This window comes from Helicoverpa armigera, chromosome 22 (genome assembly GCF_030705265.1).
Source record: "Helicoverpa armigera isolate CAAS_96S chromosome 22, ASM3070526v1, whole genome shotgun sequence".
NCBI lineage: Eukaryota > Metazoa > Arthropoda > Insecta > Lepidoptera > Noctuidae > Helicoverpa > Helicoverpa armigera.
The window spans coordinates 4,694,409-4,711,693 of record NC_087141.1 but is presented as its reverse complement, the minus strand read 5'-3'; the positions used below and the strand labels follow the sequence as shown (position 1 = coordinate 4,711,693).

Here is a 17,285-nt window from a genome sequence, read left to right as displayed (position 1 = left end):
CAGATATTAATCAATCTTACCGTCCAACACCAAAGTTAAGTGATATCCAATTCCGAATTTATTTTTCAAGAACAATGATGTGCCTGCACATCGGACCTGCAAAACACAGTATCCATTAAAATATCTCTATACTGTGAGTCATTCATTCTGAGACCTCACCAAGTATACTCTCTATAGTCTATACGGAATATTATCTAGCTAGTTCCTATAATATATACTCACCCTGCCTTTACTGATGACAGCCTTCCTGTCACCAAGTATATCAGCCTCATCCATGAAATGGGTCGTCAGTAACAGCACCTTGCCATGCCTGGCTCTCTGAAGGATGCGCCACGTCTGACGACGGGAGACAGGGTCTACTCCCGCTGTTGGCTCGTCCAGGATAATTATCTGGGGGAGGAATGATATTTATGATAAAGTTAAGGCTAAAAACAACTAAGAATACATTGTACTAAATTCACAAAACAAGATTGGTAAGAATACGAATATTTGACACAATTCTTATGAATGTAAAAAGGGGTCTGCACGGTAAGAGACGAATAACTTAGATACACCCATTTTCGTTTCGATATTCTTCAAACTGAAAATTATGGAATTTTCAATATTGTGTTAAGGATTGCTTACCTTAGGATCACCTATAAACGCGATGGCTATACTAAGTTTCCTCTTCTGTCCTCCCGATAGATGTTTAGAAAACACGTTAGCTTGATCTAGTAGACCGACATCTGAAAGAGCTTTGTGAATTTCTTCTGACAGCCTTTTACGAGGAATACCCTGAAAATAAAACTTAAAACTGTATAACGCCGTCGAGTAAGACATCCAACAAAGTTTTCTTCATAATGTAGGTACTAGGATTCTGGGAGTATATATATTTTTTTAACTTGCAGTAGATGATAGCAAAACGATACACAAATAGAATATATTAAAAAATATATGTCGCAATTAAATAGAGAATCTCCTTCTTTTTGGGAAGTTGGTAGAAAATGTTTCTTTTTTAATAATGTTGCTTACCTTAACAGCAGCAAAGAACTGCAGATGCTCCTTGACTGATAGTAGATCGAACAGTACATCTTGTTGAGGACATACGCCGATCATTTGACGAATCTCGTGCATGTCGTTGGGATCTCTGTAGTAAGGAAACATTGCTCAAGAATATAAAATTTAGAAGGACCTCGTATATGAAATCATTAACGGTTCACGGTATTTTAAGCAATGGACAAAAAAGAAAGAAGAAAGAAAAAAAAAATGACAAGACTAGAACTACATTAGAAAAGAGTTTTGGTGTGATCACTGATCATATTATTTGTTCTGTAGCATAATAGATACTGTACGGTTAAATATAAATCCATTAATGTTACAGCCAACTTACCTAACATCAAGTCCATATACATAAGCAGTTCCATTAGTAGGTGCTGTCAATCCAGTGAGGATATTGAAAAGCGTAGACTTGCCAGCACCATTGTGGCCCAGCACAGCTGTAATCTGACCTTCATAGATGCTCAGGTCTATGTTGTCTATGGCTTTGATTTCTGGTTTGCGACAGTGACGGAAGCTTTTTTGAAGGCCTACGATTCTGATGGCTTCCTTGTCTTGAAGTTCCCTGGAGATAAAACATATTTTTTGTTCTTAGTAATAATTTGGGACCAACTGCGTGTTTTTACAAGTACATATATATGTAGGTCATTTTTTTGCATATAGCCCTTTGGTTAGACTCTTGAGATGGCCTTTTTAACATGTTCAGTATATTATGATTCAAAGATGCAGTCTACTGTGCCCTGAAACTTACTCGCGGCGGGACCTAATGAGCGCATTCGGCCGTGCTCTCGCTGTGGCGGCATATTGGGCTGACAAAGTGTAGTCTCACTATAAGACATGTCATCGACACGAAAGCAGAAGAATAAAAGATGCAGTACCAGCAAATTCAAATTGCAGCATACTCAGAGCTATACGTAATGGATGATGAACTAATAAAACTGTCAGTTCCAAATAGAACTTTGAATAATGTTTCAATTTACTCATTATCGGGAACTACTAGCACTAAATTGATAGTATCTAATCATAGAACTTATAGCACGGATAATTTAATGGCGCTTTGGCACTAAGTCGTAATGCTAAGGCGCTCTTGCAATTTGGCAGAACGCCCAAACATCACCATTTAGATCTGCAATTTAATTCATAGTAAATGCGTGTTTATGTTTTGATTTGGACTTAGAACGTTTGTCATAGGTAACTTTTAGAATTATTTTGAAAACGGCCGTACACAGCTTTCATCGTTTCATTTGCAGCATGATCCAACCCAGCTTTCCAGCCAATATCAAGCCTGCTGTTACCACCAGTCAATAGTTACTGTTCTATTCCCTAATTGCCTCATCGACTTTCTGCAACGGTGTGGTGCCATATTTCGTAAATTCGCTGCAGCCTCGCTACTACTGCGCTTTAGGTGCTTTTACCACAGAAACGATGTCAACACACTAACATTTCGAATGACATCAGAGGAACAATGAGGGGAGGGTGGCGCGTGAGTGCGTAGTATCGTGTTTGCACTGCGACTAAATCACATGGCGGTTATATGGTCGAGTGCGCACAGATATCGACCGCATTAATACTGCGTCGATGCAAAGGTGCAACTGTTTCGCAGTACTAAAATTCTACCGTTGCCTAAAGTTGATTGATTTGGGGAACAATAAAGTCATAAATACCTAGGAACTGGTTCAATATCCTTGTTATGAGAAGCTGCCTCGCCGTTGGAATGGAAATGTACCGCGGACACCCGGCCGCGTCTGCTACCGATCCAGAAAGATGGGAGCAAGCAGAACCAGGGCTTCTGTTTGATTCCATATTCACCTGGAAAGAGGATGTTGTAATGTTGAAAATGTTGTGAGAGGATGTTGTTATGTTGAAAATTTCGAGAAGTTAGTCCGATTACAGTTGGGATGCAGTCGGCGAGCAGTCGTGTTCTGAAGATGACTTGCAGTTCTATTGCAGTCGTGTCAACTGCATTCAAACTGCCCTTGAACTGCAAATTGCAGTAAGATTGCAGTCGAAATGCAGTCCGTCTGTCTAGAGCCTAACTATTGCTTTCTGATTAGTTCACTTTATAAAAATTAAGTACCTAAAGTAAGATCGAGTATTTAAACTCTGAAAGATATGTGTATTGTCATCAGCCTTTCTTGCTCCTATCTACTTCACTTACTAGGTATAACGGCATCCAGCCAGTAGGCAGCCAGTCCGTACAGCACGGTATCCACTGCCATCATGATGAGACTGCCTCCGAAGGGCACTCCTGGACCGCTCCATAAGTTCTCCCATGTGACTCCTACTCCGGCCATGTCTAAGACTAATGCCTAGGGAAATAGATAAATAAATAGGTGAAGGTTAAGAATTTTATGAATTTAGTGCTGTTGCAAGAGATGTTCTAAATAACTCTAAGAGGTCTCTTAAACCTAAAAATCTTCCACTTACAATATAGCAAAACATTAAACCGCAACTTGTAGTTGCGATTACAATATTATGACGAGAATTGTACATAGAGATATTTCAGAAGAATTTTAAAATTACGATAAAGGTGCATTTCGAATGCTAGCTGCCGACCGCAGTTGCATCAACTGCATAAAATCGGTCGATATCTGATGTGGCAGTTGCCGTGGGCAGCTAGCTTTTAAAACGTTCCTTTAAGCCATTAAACAAGTCATCGACATAAAAACATAAGAAACAAACCTTATCCATAGCAAGAGCGTAACAGCTGGAGCTGATGAGCGAGACGAACCAGAAGGCGAGTGAGTCCGCGTTGGAGACGAACACTTGGATGAAGTATAGCCCGCTCATCAGATTCACTGCGAAACTGCCCAGGATGCCTGCCGTCTATAAACAATATCGAGATAGTTAAATATTTAAAACAACGCTGATTGCATGGTTTATTTGGAAGTGATTTGCATGATTTTATTACTGGATATCGAAAAAAAAAATTACTTAGTGAAAAACTTACCCTAGCTCTATCAAAGAACGGAGTCAGCATAAAGGCGAAGGTAATGATTGTAAAACCGAACAACAGCATCAACAAAAATATTAAGATGTAAGATGAATGCTGGAAAACCTGAAAATAATGTAACATTAATTTATTTTAATATCCAAAACTAACGAAAAAGTGAAAAAAGGTTTCGACATTTTCCCGCCTTACAGACCGACCCTTAGTTGTCAGGCAATTTTTTTCTTTGTGGCCAGCATTTTTGATTGGAAAAAAGCCAATCCAAAGAGTACCTATGCTTTTTTATTTTATATTTTTTTATGGAATTTGTAATATTTGTATCAAGCTACGTAAATGTAAATAGAAATAAATCGTTAACATAAACTAAGTAACATAATAAAGAATTTAATCTTACCTTTAGTGTAAAAAGAAGCACAGTACTGACGATTGATAGTATTGTAACGAAGACTGCGTATATTAAAAACCATGAACCCCTGAAAAAAAAGGTCACAGTTCATTTACAGTAAAACGAGTTGGAGTTATTGATATTATTTACACATTCTCAACAAGAACAAGACAATGTTAATACTTAGAACAAATGGAGAACTAGTCTTACCAGTACACCGAATCCTTCAGCCCCATAATCCTCATTCCTTCCCTGATCTTCTTCTCCTTCTCCCCAACTACGAACATTAGCAGGTAGGTGATGAACTGCGAGAGCGTCATCACCATATACATGGGCATGATCACCCGGAAGATGACCAGCCAGTCACCAGTGTGCTGGCGCTTTGGAAACTGCCGAAGGTCTATTCTAGGAGGCGGGATTGGGGCATCTGTGTCATACTGTCAAAAGAAAATTATTTGGTGAGTATTTCTTGAGATTCTTCATTTTATCCTGACAATGATGGAGATATGTGAGGTTTGAAATACCAAGACTTTTCAATAGATTCGACATGATAGTAATGTTGGATTTGCTTAACTTGTATACCTAATATGTTGCACTACTGCAAAATTTTCTGTTATTGAAAATGTTATTGCTCATCATTGAGAGAATATTAATTACTCTAATTGTGTACATATTTCAATGTAAGCGCATTTACCTTAATCTTAATATAATCAATGAGCGTCTGCAAAGCCAAAAATCCAGAGTAATAATACTGCAGCACAGGACACGTGTCTTCCCTGTGCATCTCCGATAGCGGTATGAGCTGCCCCCCTCTAGACCAGTCCGAAGACCAGTCCTTCGTGGTACTCCTCTCACGACATTTTGCTGGGGAGGTCGTCAGGGTCCGGGTGGACGGTGTACTTATGTGGGATGGGTTGGTTCTGATGGTATACCTGGGAAGACGAAAAAGGCTGCTTCAATTTCCTTTGATGAATCATGGCGTGCATACCTACATATGGCATTCAAGACGTTGATTCATTTCAGTACATTTCTAAACATCAAAGAGCTTGCACTGAATATTTCTAATGACACAAGTGTCGTCAAAACCGCTTGATGATGCTTGCCATAAGCAATTTGTTCGCACTAGCGCTAATGGTCACTGCATTAAACATACGCTCTCAATTAGACGTAGTAATTGAAACTGATAGGAATAGATAGAGACAGACCCTTGCTTGGAAAACCTTAGAATATTTACTTTTAACTGCGCAGATGTTTTCAAAATTGATTGACGAACTTAATTACGCGTTATCTGCCTAAACGAAATAAATCTCCAATATTGCGTATTTACTTAGTGAATGGTTAACGCCCCTTATTGTTGAAAGTAATTCAATGCATCATCATGCATCTTTTATCCATTGTTGATGCATGTTGTGGACGATTACTACGCCATATTTAATGGCTCAGTAATTTCGAGCAATCAGGTGTTTTAAGACCTCACTGCAAACTTTTTGTCAGCCGATAGTTTCATCGGGATCATAAATCAGTTTGGAGATCAATGGTAGTGCGCACATTACAAGAATCGACCCATTATGAGATCGTTTAAAAGTTTGATTAGATTCATAATTAGCTTCAAAATAAACTTTTAGTCAACTATTGGCCGACAGTTTAGTGTGCCGCATTGTGCAGGTACATTAAATGCGATATTAGGTGCCTAGTTCGGGATTTTGAGAACTGTTAATTTTTTTTGCCATTCACCAAAACCCGTTGTTAGGTCAATTGGCGGGCTTACTGGGAGAACTGACAAAGTGTTATGCAGTATATCTTACCTAAGTGCTTCAGTATTGGATGTAGGGTCAGTATGGAAGATGACGGCGATGGGGAAGTTCCTGGCGTCGTTGTGGTACGCGTCATTCAGCTCCGAGTTGTTGTTGTACTTGATCCAGCGGATCGGATGCTGGTGGGACTCCGCGAGCAAATTGTTGATCTCTTCCAGAAAACCCTGCGATGAAACAATAATTTTGAAATGTAATACAAAGCCTTCTAAATTAAAGTACAATACAGTCAGGGCCATGATAATAACTACATGTACATTTTGAAATCCAAATGTGTTTAGATTTTTACAGCAAAAAATGTGCGATTCATATCATCCCCCTGCCACTATCCCAATTTTATTTGGGGTCGGAGCAGCACGTTTTCTGCTTCCATACTCTTTTACGAATAATCACGAGATAAGTAAAGACGATACAAGCAATTAAATAATGTCGTATTATCTAATAAATACTAATAATCTAAAGACATACCGATATAAAATTATTTCGTACCATTGTTCCGTTGGCATTAAGCCAGTCAGCAACAACAGCAACCGAGTGGTTTTCCGGGAAGGCGTCGTGGTGTATCCTGAGCAGCCGGCCTGGCTTCCGAACCTCGGGGAAGTTGGGGTTCGGCACCAGCATCTTCAGGAATATCAGTACACCCAGAGAATAGAGTGGGACCAGCACCTCCTGGGAAGTTTAAAAATTATCGTTATATCTAGGGATCACAGCCCACCCAAACTCGATCATAACGTACCCAAAAACGGAACGGAAACGAAATCTTAACTATCAAGTCTTGTAGTATAGATCTACATGAGTAAAAAGTTAATTTCGTATTATTAGTAGCTGCGGTTATTAGTTAAGTAATAAGTTTTAAAATATTCAACCAACCTAAATGTGTATGGACCTCAGGCGTCGTTAGTTTGTATTGAGTTGAAAAAGACCACTGATTTCCCGTTCAATAGTTTATTGTGCAAGTTACACTAGTTCCGTGGGATGCTAATCGTGGGTATAGTTCTAATCAACTGAACACTAAATAATACACAAATAATTAAATCGACTCGCGAAAGTAGGTCGCGCGACGTTAGCAAAAAAAATACCTGTACGTAAACCGTACATGCTCCCGAGGGAAAAAAGTACGATGAGCATCCCTTACAAAGCAAAGTATAAAAATGTAAAAACAAATATAGCAGTAATATGCAAACAAATCATAGTAAAATAAAGTGTAAATAAAAGTATAATTATTAAATAAATTCCTCGAAGTTGAACATCTTCTTCTGCGGGCCTTGTCCGCTGTGAACTGGTGCCGCTGATCTCGGGTGGCGTACTTCCTGCAGCTCGATTTCTTCTCCAACGGCAACGTTGTGGTCTCCTTTTGGTTTCACAGTCTTCTCCGTGGCCGTAGTTATCTTACGGCATCGTTTCCACAAAAAATATATGGCAAGTACTGCCAGTCCTCCCAACAGAAGCGAAGTTATTGAATAGTGATATATGTCGTGACTCGAGATGTCGGATGTTTTCGGTAATACTTCCTGGTGCTTTATGTCTTCCAGCTGTTGGTTAAGTCTTGTCACCTCACTTGCTGTCTCAGTGTCATGTTCCATTATGTTTAGTTGTGCATTTTTCCATCCGAGACCGAATATATGGTTTATTGTTGAGTTTATCGTTGGTACTTCAATATCCGGTTTCATATAAACATTACTACCTAAGTGATTGTAGGTAACTATCGTGGCGTCCTTTTTCTGTAGTATGCACTTAGGTTGTAATGAAATTATTCCAGTTCCGTCAATGACCGTCGGCGTAACTTGATCGCTACATATGGCGCGCATCAGCTGTTTGTCGCACAACGTAAACAGCCACAAGTTGGGCTTATGTAATTTTGTCCAGGTTTCTTTGCAGGTTACGTCATGGATAATGCACGATAATGACGTCTGTTGGCTGAACACCTTAGCTTCACAAGGCGCAGCCTCATCGTGTAAGCTGTAGACTGGTTGGTGCGATATGCAGATAAATTCATCTTCTCCGTACGCAGTACATTGACGTAGGTCTTGCTCTTCCATAGTTATGTAGGAGTTCTTCACGAAGTTAATAGCAATAAAATTGGAGCCAGGTTGTAGAAGTTTTAAGTGCCCTTGTTGTAAAAATGGTATCGGTATGACTCGATATATTTTATAATCTTCGTCACTTAGTAACGGGATGTGAAGTTCAAATAAAAAGAAGTTGTTTGTTATTCGAGCCTTGACGTGAGTTAGATCGTAGATGTTTAGGAAATCCTTTTGAATATCTTTCACAGGCAACGACAGTCCTTGGGGTAATCTTCCCGATATGATATTAAGTTGTTCGATCAGTTGGGAGGCTGGAAACAGGTGAGTGTCTAAATGACCTTTGTTGATGTTACTTAAGGCATTCATTAGCATTTCTAGAATCCTGTTCAGCTCCTCGAAAATTAAAGTTGATGTCACCGCAGCAGAATGGATATCATTTATTGTAAACAACATTTGCGCGCGGTTCTCGATTTTTGTGATGACGTTGCATGATCTATTCATGTATGTTTTAATTGCTTGGAGTTGTTTTTCCATGAACTCAGCGTTTCTTTTGACAACATTGTTTTCTGCTTCTATGATCAAAGTTTGATTCTTCATTAGTTGTAATAAATAATTATCGTTTAATTGCATGTTTTGTATATCCTTTTCGTATTTGTTTGCAAATTCCACATCAAGGGTCCCAAATAACGTTCTCGATAACTTGCCAATTCCATTAAAGTAGCCACGTCTTTGTCTGGAATGTTGCGACAACAGAATTGAATTGTATTCTGCAAGGTGTTCCAGTTCATGACGTAAATGGCTGACAACTATTTCGCAAGGCGGATACTCGTGTGAGATCCTGTGGCACAAGGTGTCAATTTGATCGATGTATGCGCTGATCTTGTCGGTGGCTTGCCAGTATGATGTTAGGTTATAGTAGATGAGCAGTGTCCATTCGTCATGAATCAGTTGTAATTTGCCAGCTTCATCAAAGTAAACGGGATGATTGTTTACAATCGGTGTCACTTGCAAATTATTTTTTATGGGCGTGGATTGCGTTAACGTCGTCATAGTTAATATAGACATAAGAATGAGAGATAGTGCATTCTTATTTGCTCCTGTTGGACCTCGTTTTTTCGGTTCCGGGCTAGAAGGCTGTGTCTTGGCTTGATTCTCGTCGGTAGTTCGCAATGGTAACGGCGCCAGCTTGGTAATGGGTCGTTTTACAGAGCCTTTCTTCGTTTTTAAAGTAACCACTCGGACTCTTCCGTCTGTTCCCGGGTGAACCTCATTTACCCTTCCGAGAGCCCATCGTCCTGGAGGAAGGTATTCATCTTTTACGAGTACTAGGCTTCCTTCTTTTAGATTGTCTTGAGATTGCTGCCATTTGCTTCTTACTTGCAGTTGATGCAGATAATCATTCGACCAACGCTTCCAGATTTGTATGTTGAGTTGTTCGACTAGTCTCCATCTATTTCTTAAATCGTGCTCGGCGAAGTCGTGTTCCTCTTGTGCTGGGCCCATTAGGGGCCCACCAGTAAGGAAGTGCCCAGGAGTTAAGTATTCGAGATCCTCTATATCTTCAGTTAATGGGCACAACGGACGTGAGTTTAGACATGCTTCGATTTGAGTTAGCAGCGTGGTAAATTGCTCAAAAGTGAGCTTCTGTTCCCCCAGCACTCGATTTAAGTGGTATTTCATTGCTTTCACGGCAGCTTCCCACAGACCCCCAGCTGTTGGCCATAGGGGAGCGTTGAAATGCCATTCCACTTGTAGGTGGCTCATCTCATTGAAGAATTCGGATGTCTTAAATGTGTCATGTTTTTCAAAGTCTTCTTTTAACAGTTTTGCTGCGCCCACAAAATTTGTTCCGTTATCCGAGTACATGTGCCGGGGTGTGCCTCTGCGGGCACACAGTCGTTTGAAGGCGGCGAGGAATGTTTGCGTGGTCATATCCGACACTAGTTCCAAATGTACCGCCTTAGTTGCCAGGCATATGAAAATAGCTATGTAAGCCTTGCATGTTTTCACTCCTCTCCCTTTGTTTATTTTTACGTCAACGTGTCCGGTGTAATCAACGCCAGTGTTCGTAAAGGGTCTGGATTGAGTTACCCGCTCCTTGGGCAAGTCTGCCATCAGTTGAACGTTCCGATGAGGTTTGAACCGGTGACACTTCACACACTGTCGTAGCTCCCTTTTTACAGTCCTGTTGCCCCCAATGATCCAGAACTTAAGTCGCACATAGGCCAAGGTGAGCCTGGCGCCTCCATGGAGAGTGTCGTGGTGCGCCTCTTGAATAATGAGTTCCGTTAATCTTCCTGTAGCGGGTATAATTAGAGGTTGTTTTGATTCCGGAGGCAGTGTTGAATTCATTAATCGCCCTTTTGCACGCAATAACCCGTTTTCATCAAGAAATGGAGACAACTTCAGCAGTGGGCTCTTTGATGATATTGGCAGTTTCTTTTCCAAACGCTCCATTTCGTCGCTGAAATACTCCCTTTGGACATTTTTGACCACCAACTCTGTAGCCGCTTTAATTTCTTGCGTTGATAAACACATAACTGCCTTTTTTCCTTCGCAGTCAGTTAAGTTATTATTAGAGCGAATTACCTTCTTATTTTTCATGTTGAAAGTTCTTAATATCCAGCCAAGTACTCGAATTACACGTTTAAAACTGCTATATTTATTTAGCAAGTTTTTAATGATGTCGCATGTTTTGTAAGTCGAAACGCAGCATTTTGCTGGTTTGTTATGTTTTTGTTCATTGTTTGTTATGTAGGTCAAACAATAATTGTCTTGGCTATTTTTAGAATCATATGTCTTTAACCAACTTGGGCCCTCCCACCAAAGCTTAAATTCTAGCAGTTTGGAAGGCAGAAGTCCTCGGCTTGCGCAGTCAGCTGGGTTTTCTTCTGATCTGACATAGTTCCAATGAGTCGCAGGGATAACGTTGTTTATTTGAGCCACTCTGTTCGCTACATATTTTTCCCATCTGTTTATATCTCCTTGCAACCATGCTAGCACGACTTTAGAGTCGCTCCAGCACCTTATCTGAAGCTTTTTCTCGACGAGTGTTTGTTTGACCTTTTCTATCAGTTTAGCGAGTAGTAATGCTCCACATAGCTCCATCCTAGGTAGAGTTATCCTTTTGTTGAGCGGCGCAACTTTAGTTTTTGCTGTTACTAGCGTGGTGACATACTCGCCGTTCAGATTTCGGACGCGGCTGTAAAGGACACACGCATATGCCTTTTCACTGGCATCGCAGAATCCGTGTATCTCAATATCTGTGCCATGGCACTGTAGCCATCTTGGCATTGCTATTTGGCATAACAAAGGGATTTCTTTCCTCAATGTTTCCCACTCGTTAGTTAGTTCATCACATAGGCGTTCGTCCCAGCTGATTTTGCTGATCCAGATCTTTTGAAATAATAGTTTTGTTTTTATAATAAAAGGTGATAGGAAGCCCAGCGGATCGTACAACTTGCTTATTTCACTAAGTAATGTTCGCTTAGTTAGGGTTTTCTTTTCAGATAAGTTCCAGCTGTACGTGAAACAGTCACTCGATTGGTTCCACCTCATACCCAACATCTTTGTTGTTTGGTTTGTCGTTTGTTCCGGGCTGAAGTTAATGTGAGCGTCGCTGCTTCTTTGATCATCTCGTAGGTCGGCTAAGATCGTCGTTTCGTTACTTTTCCACTTGCGTAAGTTAAAGCCTCCTTTTTTCAGTAATTCGACAAGCTGGGCTACTAGTTCTTTCGATGCTTCAATTGTGTCTTTTCCGTGGACCAAATCATCCATGTAGAACGAGCTTCTGAGTACCTTTGAGGCCTCGGGATAATTATCCTGTTCGTCTTGCGCGAGTTTATGTAGAGTGCGCATTGCAAGATAGGGGGCACATTTCATTCCATACGTTACAGTGCTCAGTTCCCACTCTTGTAGCGGTTCTTTTGGGTGAGATCTCCAAATTATAGTTTGCAGATGTTGCTGTTCTGCATGAAGCCAGATGAAACGGTAGAGTTTCTCTACATCTGCTGTGAAGACATATCTGTAGGTTCTCCAACTGGTGAGAAGGGTAAACATGTCTTTCTGTAGGTTAGGACCGCAGTACATGTTATCATTGAGGCTGCTGCTATTTTTCGTTTTGTACGACGCGTTGAAGACAACTCTTAACTTGGTCGTGGTTGACTCTGCCCTCAGTACGCCATGATGAGGCAGATAGACTCTAGGTTTATTTTCCGTGATTACAGGTTTCATGTGACCCATAGTAATATATTCTTCCATAAAGCGTTTGTACTCGTGTTGTAGGTTTTTGTTTGTCAGCATTTTTCGTTCGAGTTGCAGAAACTGCGCTATTGCTTGGGACTTTGTGTCGATTAGGTTAGCTTCATAGTTAGGCTTCATGGGCATTTGCACGATATATTGCCCATTTTCCATTCTCGAAGTGGTCGAGTTGTAGTATTCTTCGCAGTGCTCCTCTTCGCTAGTTATAGTTGAAGTGTCGCCACATTCTTCCGTTTCCCAAAACCTTGCCATGTCTTCCAAGTTGTTGAGAGTTACAAAGCAGTTAAATGTTTTTACGTTTCCGCACAGAATCCAGCCTACTCTGGTTTGTTGCGCAACGGGGTAGCTGCTATCACTTCTCATTATTCCGTTTAGTATAAGTTCCGAGTAAGTGTCAGCTCCTAAGAGTAGATCGATCGGACCTGAGATATTGAAGTGAGGGTCCGCTAACTTTAAGTTTTCCAGATAACTCCAATTTTTTGTTGAAAAGGATGTTGTTGGTAAGTTGTTTGTAAGTTTTTTCATGATAAGTGTTTCCAAGTTGAAGCGATAATCAGAGTGAATTGATTTGCATTCTAGGGTCATTGATCCCTTGCAGTTACCGCTTAGCGATCCGATACCCGATACCACAGCGCTCAGTTTTCTTCGCGGTAGCCTAAGTCGCTGCGCTGCGTTTTCTGTTATGAGACTGACTTGTGAGCCTTGATCAAGTAAGCCTCGTAATTGAATGTAGTTTCCATCTACAGTTTTGACTTCCAATCGTATAGTCGTCAGTAGTACTTCTCTCTCTTCGTTGGTTACATTGTTGACAGCGTGAGATGAAGAAGGTGTTGCTAGCGTGCTCGTAGTTATGTTGTTAGCTTGATTATTACTGGTTTGCAGAGTTTCATCATAATGTAAAAGTGTATGATGTGGTTTACGACAAACTCTGCACCTTTTGCGGGAGAAACATTGTTTTTCGCCATGACTGTACAGACAATTTTTGCAGACTTGCAACTTGCGAACGGTGTCGTCACGTTCCTTTGCGTTCATAGCAACAAATTTGTCACATTTCATTAAAACGTGATCCGTTTTGCATATCGGGCAAATTTTTGCTGTTGCGACGAAGACTTTAGGCGTAGTTATTGGCTTGTTATGGTGCATTGACCTCCGAGTATTGTATTTGTAATTGTTTTGATATACTTCTTTGTGGAATGACTGCTTGTTTGTTCTCCATGATTTGTTGGAAAGGGACATCTTGGAGCTGCTTCCTTGTAATGCTTCTAAGGCCATGAATTTTGCTTCAAGAAACTCGGTAAACTCCTCGAGGTCCGGAAAACCTCGCGGATCCTTTAGATCTCTCATGTAATCGCTGTGAGTTGCACTATCAAGTTTTTGGGATAGTAAATGTGCAACTAGCGGACCCCAGTTAGTGATATCCTGCCCTATGTTCTTGAGTCCATTCAAGCATTCCAACATGACGTCATGTAGTTTTCTTATGTTGGTGGCGCTTGCTTCTTGAATGGGGGGCTGGTTTATCAACGTATTCGTGTAAGTTATAAATAGAAGCCGGTTGTTGTCGTAGCGATGCGTAAGCAGTTCCCAGCAAGATGTATAATTTTCCGCACTGATGCCGAGATGTTGAACTAACTTTTCTGCCTCTCCCTTGAGCTTAGTTTTTAGGTGCTGCATTTTTTGGGCCTTGGAAAGGGCCGGGTTGTTATGCACACTCTCGAGGAAGAGGTCCTTGAAGGTAAGCCATTGAGTGTAGTCTCCGGAAAATTCCGGAATCGCAATTTTCGGCGTGGACTTCTCATAGTGAGCGTTGTTCCATATTTTTTGTTGCAAGCTTTTCCGAACATTATCATAAAGGTGTTCCGCGGCGTCATATTTTTGTTTATAGATGGAATCTTCGTCTTGCCAGAGGTAGTCCAGTTCCCAGTTCGCCTTTTCGATCTGTTCCCACTTAGTCTTCAACATGCTCAAGTTATCTTCTAGCTCCCATTTATCAGCGGATGCGGCTAAGTCAATCTTTTCCACAGTTCGTTCAAACGCTCTAAAGTTGCAGTATTGCTTGCGTAATAGATCTTGTTGCTTTTCGGACGTCTCAGTAGTTTCGCGTGGAGGTACATGAAATTTAATGTCATCGAAACTGAATACGGCAGAGCTTTTACCTTTTGTTGTTGAAGCGGACGGTGACGTTTCCGTCTTGCTCGGAGTTGAAGTGGGTAATTCCGCCTTCCGTTTCAATATGTCTTGCAAAACATCTTCATACATCCTTTTAGTGCAGCCGTAAACATCGTCAGTAAAGTATTGAAGGTCTGTTGCTTCAAACTCTTCTAGAAGTTGATGATTGTACACGAACTTCTCCCATGTCGTGTTCAGACGAGAAAGACGCTCCTCGAGGTATTCCGCATTCTTTCTGGTGGGGCTGTCCTTCTTGTAGTTAATGCAAATCTGCTTTAAGTTGTTAAAAGTAGCCTCTTGACGGCTGATAAGTTCTTGGACGCTCTGAGTCATCTTGTTTGTTCGTTCTGGCCTTGGATATGGCAGTATCGCACTTCCGTAGGCGGTTCAATAGTATCACGACGGTTTTGTGATTGTTATTTCGGACCCACAGTGTATTCGCACTCTACAGCGATATATGCGCCTTCTCAATCCAACCGGGGCGACCCGCTTCTGGGAGACCGGCTAGACCGATTCGCTATCGACAAATAGAGACACGTTCACCCTCTGGATCCGGCTCGAAGGACCATTTCTTGATGTATGGACCTCAGGCGTCGTTAGTTTGTATTGAGTTGAAAAAGACCACTGATTTCCCGTTCAATAGTTTATTGTGCAAGTTACACTAGTTCCGTGGGATGCTAATCGTGGGTATAGTTCTAATCAACTGAACACTAAATAATACACAAATAATTAAATCGACTCGCGAAAGTAGGTCGCGCGACGTTAGCAAAAAAAATACCTGTACGTAAACCGTACAAAATGTATAGTAAAACCGAATGGGAATAAGTAGCAACGCTATAGCAATAAGCTACAGCAATAGGCGAAGCCTATAACGACCGATGCAAGTCTTGGCAATAACAAAATAACCAGCAATGGGTCATTTAATGGGCTGTTATTTCTTCATCGTACATTAACCAAAACCATTCATAAAAATATGCCCTAAAAGGAGAACTACTTACAGCAAGGGTCTTCCTGGTATCCCGTTTCTTGAGCAGCAGGTTCCTGACGACGGTGGCCCACAGCTGTGGCCAGAATCTGGCCGGTGGTCTGGTCCCCATGGCGCCACGCAGTCGACTACCTACCGCCACGCAGTCCAGTTCGCTCCTGTCCTTCTCTCCACATTTCCTGATGAAGAAAAGACCTTGGTTTAGTTTGAAGTAGGATTCAGGGAGGTAGAGAAAAATTTGCAGAACTTTTGCAGGTTTGTCAACTTCTTTTCTGGTAATCTATATGTATGTACCTACTTAAGTATGTGAAGAGGAAAACCTTTTGTGTTTGTTTGAAGTTGTTAACTCCGAAATTATTGTCAATCAAAAAATGTTAGCCAAGTTGCGTAACGTAATCACACTGTCTTAATTAAACGTAAATATTGGTTGAGGAAGATAATAAATGACTGACGGCAGTGACAGTGCTTATCATCTAATAGTTACTACTTGGCTGTTACGAATAAAACAGCTTGTTGAAAGCAAACAGATGAATTCGGGTTCTTTATTAATTAAACACGCTTGTTTATTTAACTGGAAACTATTATTTCTTCTACTTGAGTTGCAGGTTTCATTACCTAACAAGCCCCAGTGTCAGAATTTTCTCAAATCCGCCTGACAGCCTCAAACGCCAATAACCTTTGCTAAGGACACGCGACCTGAAACTGCTTGCAGGTGCAGTATGCTTTCATCTTTATTCTGACTACGAAGATTGACGTTTAAAATCTACACAATTTTAAGAATTGAATCTTCGCATTTTGCGAAATAAACTATCTTAGGTATATGTAGTCGAAATAGAGTTCAAAATACAAAACCATCTGCAAGACAAAAGTCTACTCACAAAATAGACTAAACAATAACTGTCAAAACCGATTCTCTTTGTAGTATCCAAACATATGACAGAGCCGAGTTTTCGGAGCAAATTGGCAACATTTTTGAATAGCTTTGAAGCCAACTTCTTCAGTTTTGTGAAGAAAGGAGACATATTCGCGTTATATATTGAGTTTGACGTCATTCCCAACAGCTGTTCGTCATGTGTTCGTCTATTTAAGTGTTTCAGTTCACCGACACGCTGGATGACGTATAGAAACCGGCTGACAGAGAGTAATGACTTGTAATGTCTAAAACTAATGTCTCGTGGTTACGTAGGCTGGTCAACGTTGTGTGTCATCTCGCTAGCGTTTTCGCCCATTTGAGTGTTAAATATGAGAGTTAAATTGTCAAAGGTTACCTATATGTATAAGGGTGGGATGGTGTGAACGACGGAGTGTAGTGAACGATAGCCAGCCAAATTGCCGATTTGACAAATTGACGACCGTTTATCGGTTGGTTATGGTTTGACTATACATGGTGCAAGCTACCGTTGAACTATTAAGTTGGTTTTTCTTCTCCAATTTTTTTTTTAATCTTTTTGCTTTACAACGCATAAGTACCAGTGATATTTGTAGCTAGAAACAAAATTGGGAACGTTACCAGTACAAATAAAGCAGGATTGGCATAAAAGTGTTTCAGTAGAATTAAATTATTTAGCACTTTGCCGTCGCTTTTTTAATGCTGTTTTCTTAATGGTCTAAGTTTTCCTTCCTAGGTCCGAGGTTAAACATAAAACGGTTAACTTAATTGTTCTATCGT

The 17,285-nt window shown here is 40.7% G+C and overlaps 1 protein-coding gene across 1 annotated transcript in view; it reads right to left on the bottom strand.

The window, feature by feature from the left end:
* The window catches only part of LOC110377032 (cholesterol transporter ABCA5), a 48,287-nt gene that overhangs the window by 11,697 nt on the left and 19,305 nt on the right, over positions 1–17,285 (bottom strand). The window contains exons 2-16 of the mRNA XM_064040438.1: positions 15,630–15,795; positions 6,671–6,850; positions 6,176–6,348; positions 5,065–5,302; positions 4,581–4,807; positions 4,380–4,458; positions 3,986–4,093; positions 3,718–3,861; positions 3,194–3,344; positions 2,700–2,844; positions 1,370–1,600; positions 1,012–1,126; positions 625–774; positions 223–390; positions 21–96 (exon numbers count right to left, since the gene is read on the bottom strand). Coding sequence (XP_063896508.1) covers positions 21–96; positions 223–390; positions 625–774; positions 1,012–1,126; positions 1,370–1,600; positions 2,700–2,844; positions 3,194–3,344; positions 3,718–3,861; positions 3,986–4,093; positions 4,380–4,458; positions 4,581–4,807; positions 5,065–5,302; positions 6,176–6,348; positions 6,671–6,850; positions 15,630–15,795 — 2,351 coding nt within the window. The remainder of the gene's footprint in view (positions 1–20; positions 97–222; positions 391–624; positions 775–1,011; positions 1,127–1,369; positions 1,601–2,699; positions 2,845–3,193; positions 3,345–3,717; positions 3,862–3,985; positions 4,094–4,379; positions 4,459–4,580; positions 4,808–5,064; positions 5,303–6,175; positions 6,349–6,670; positions 6,851–15,629; positions 15,796–17,285) is intronic.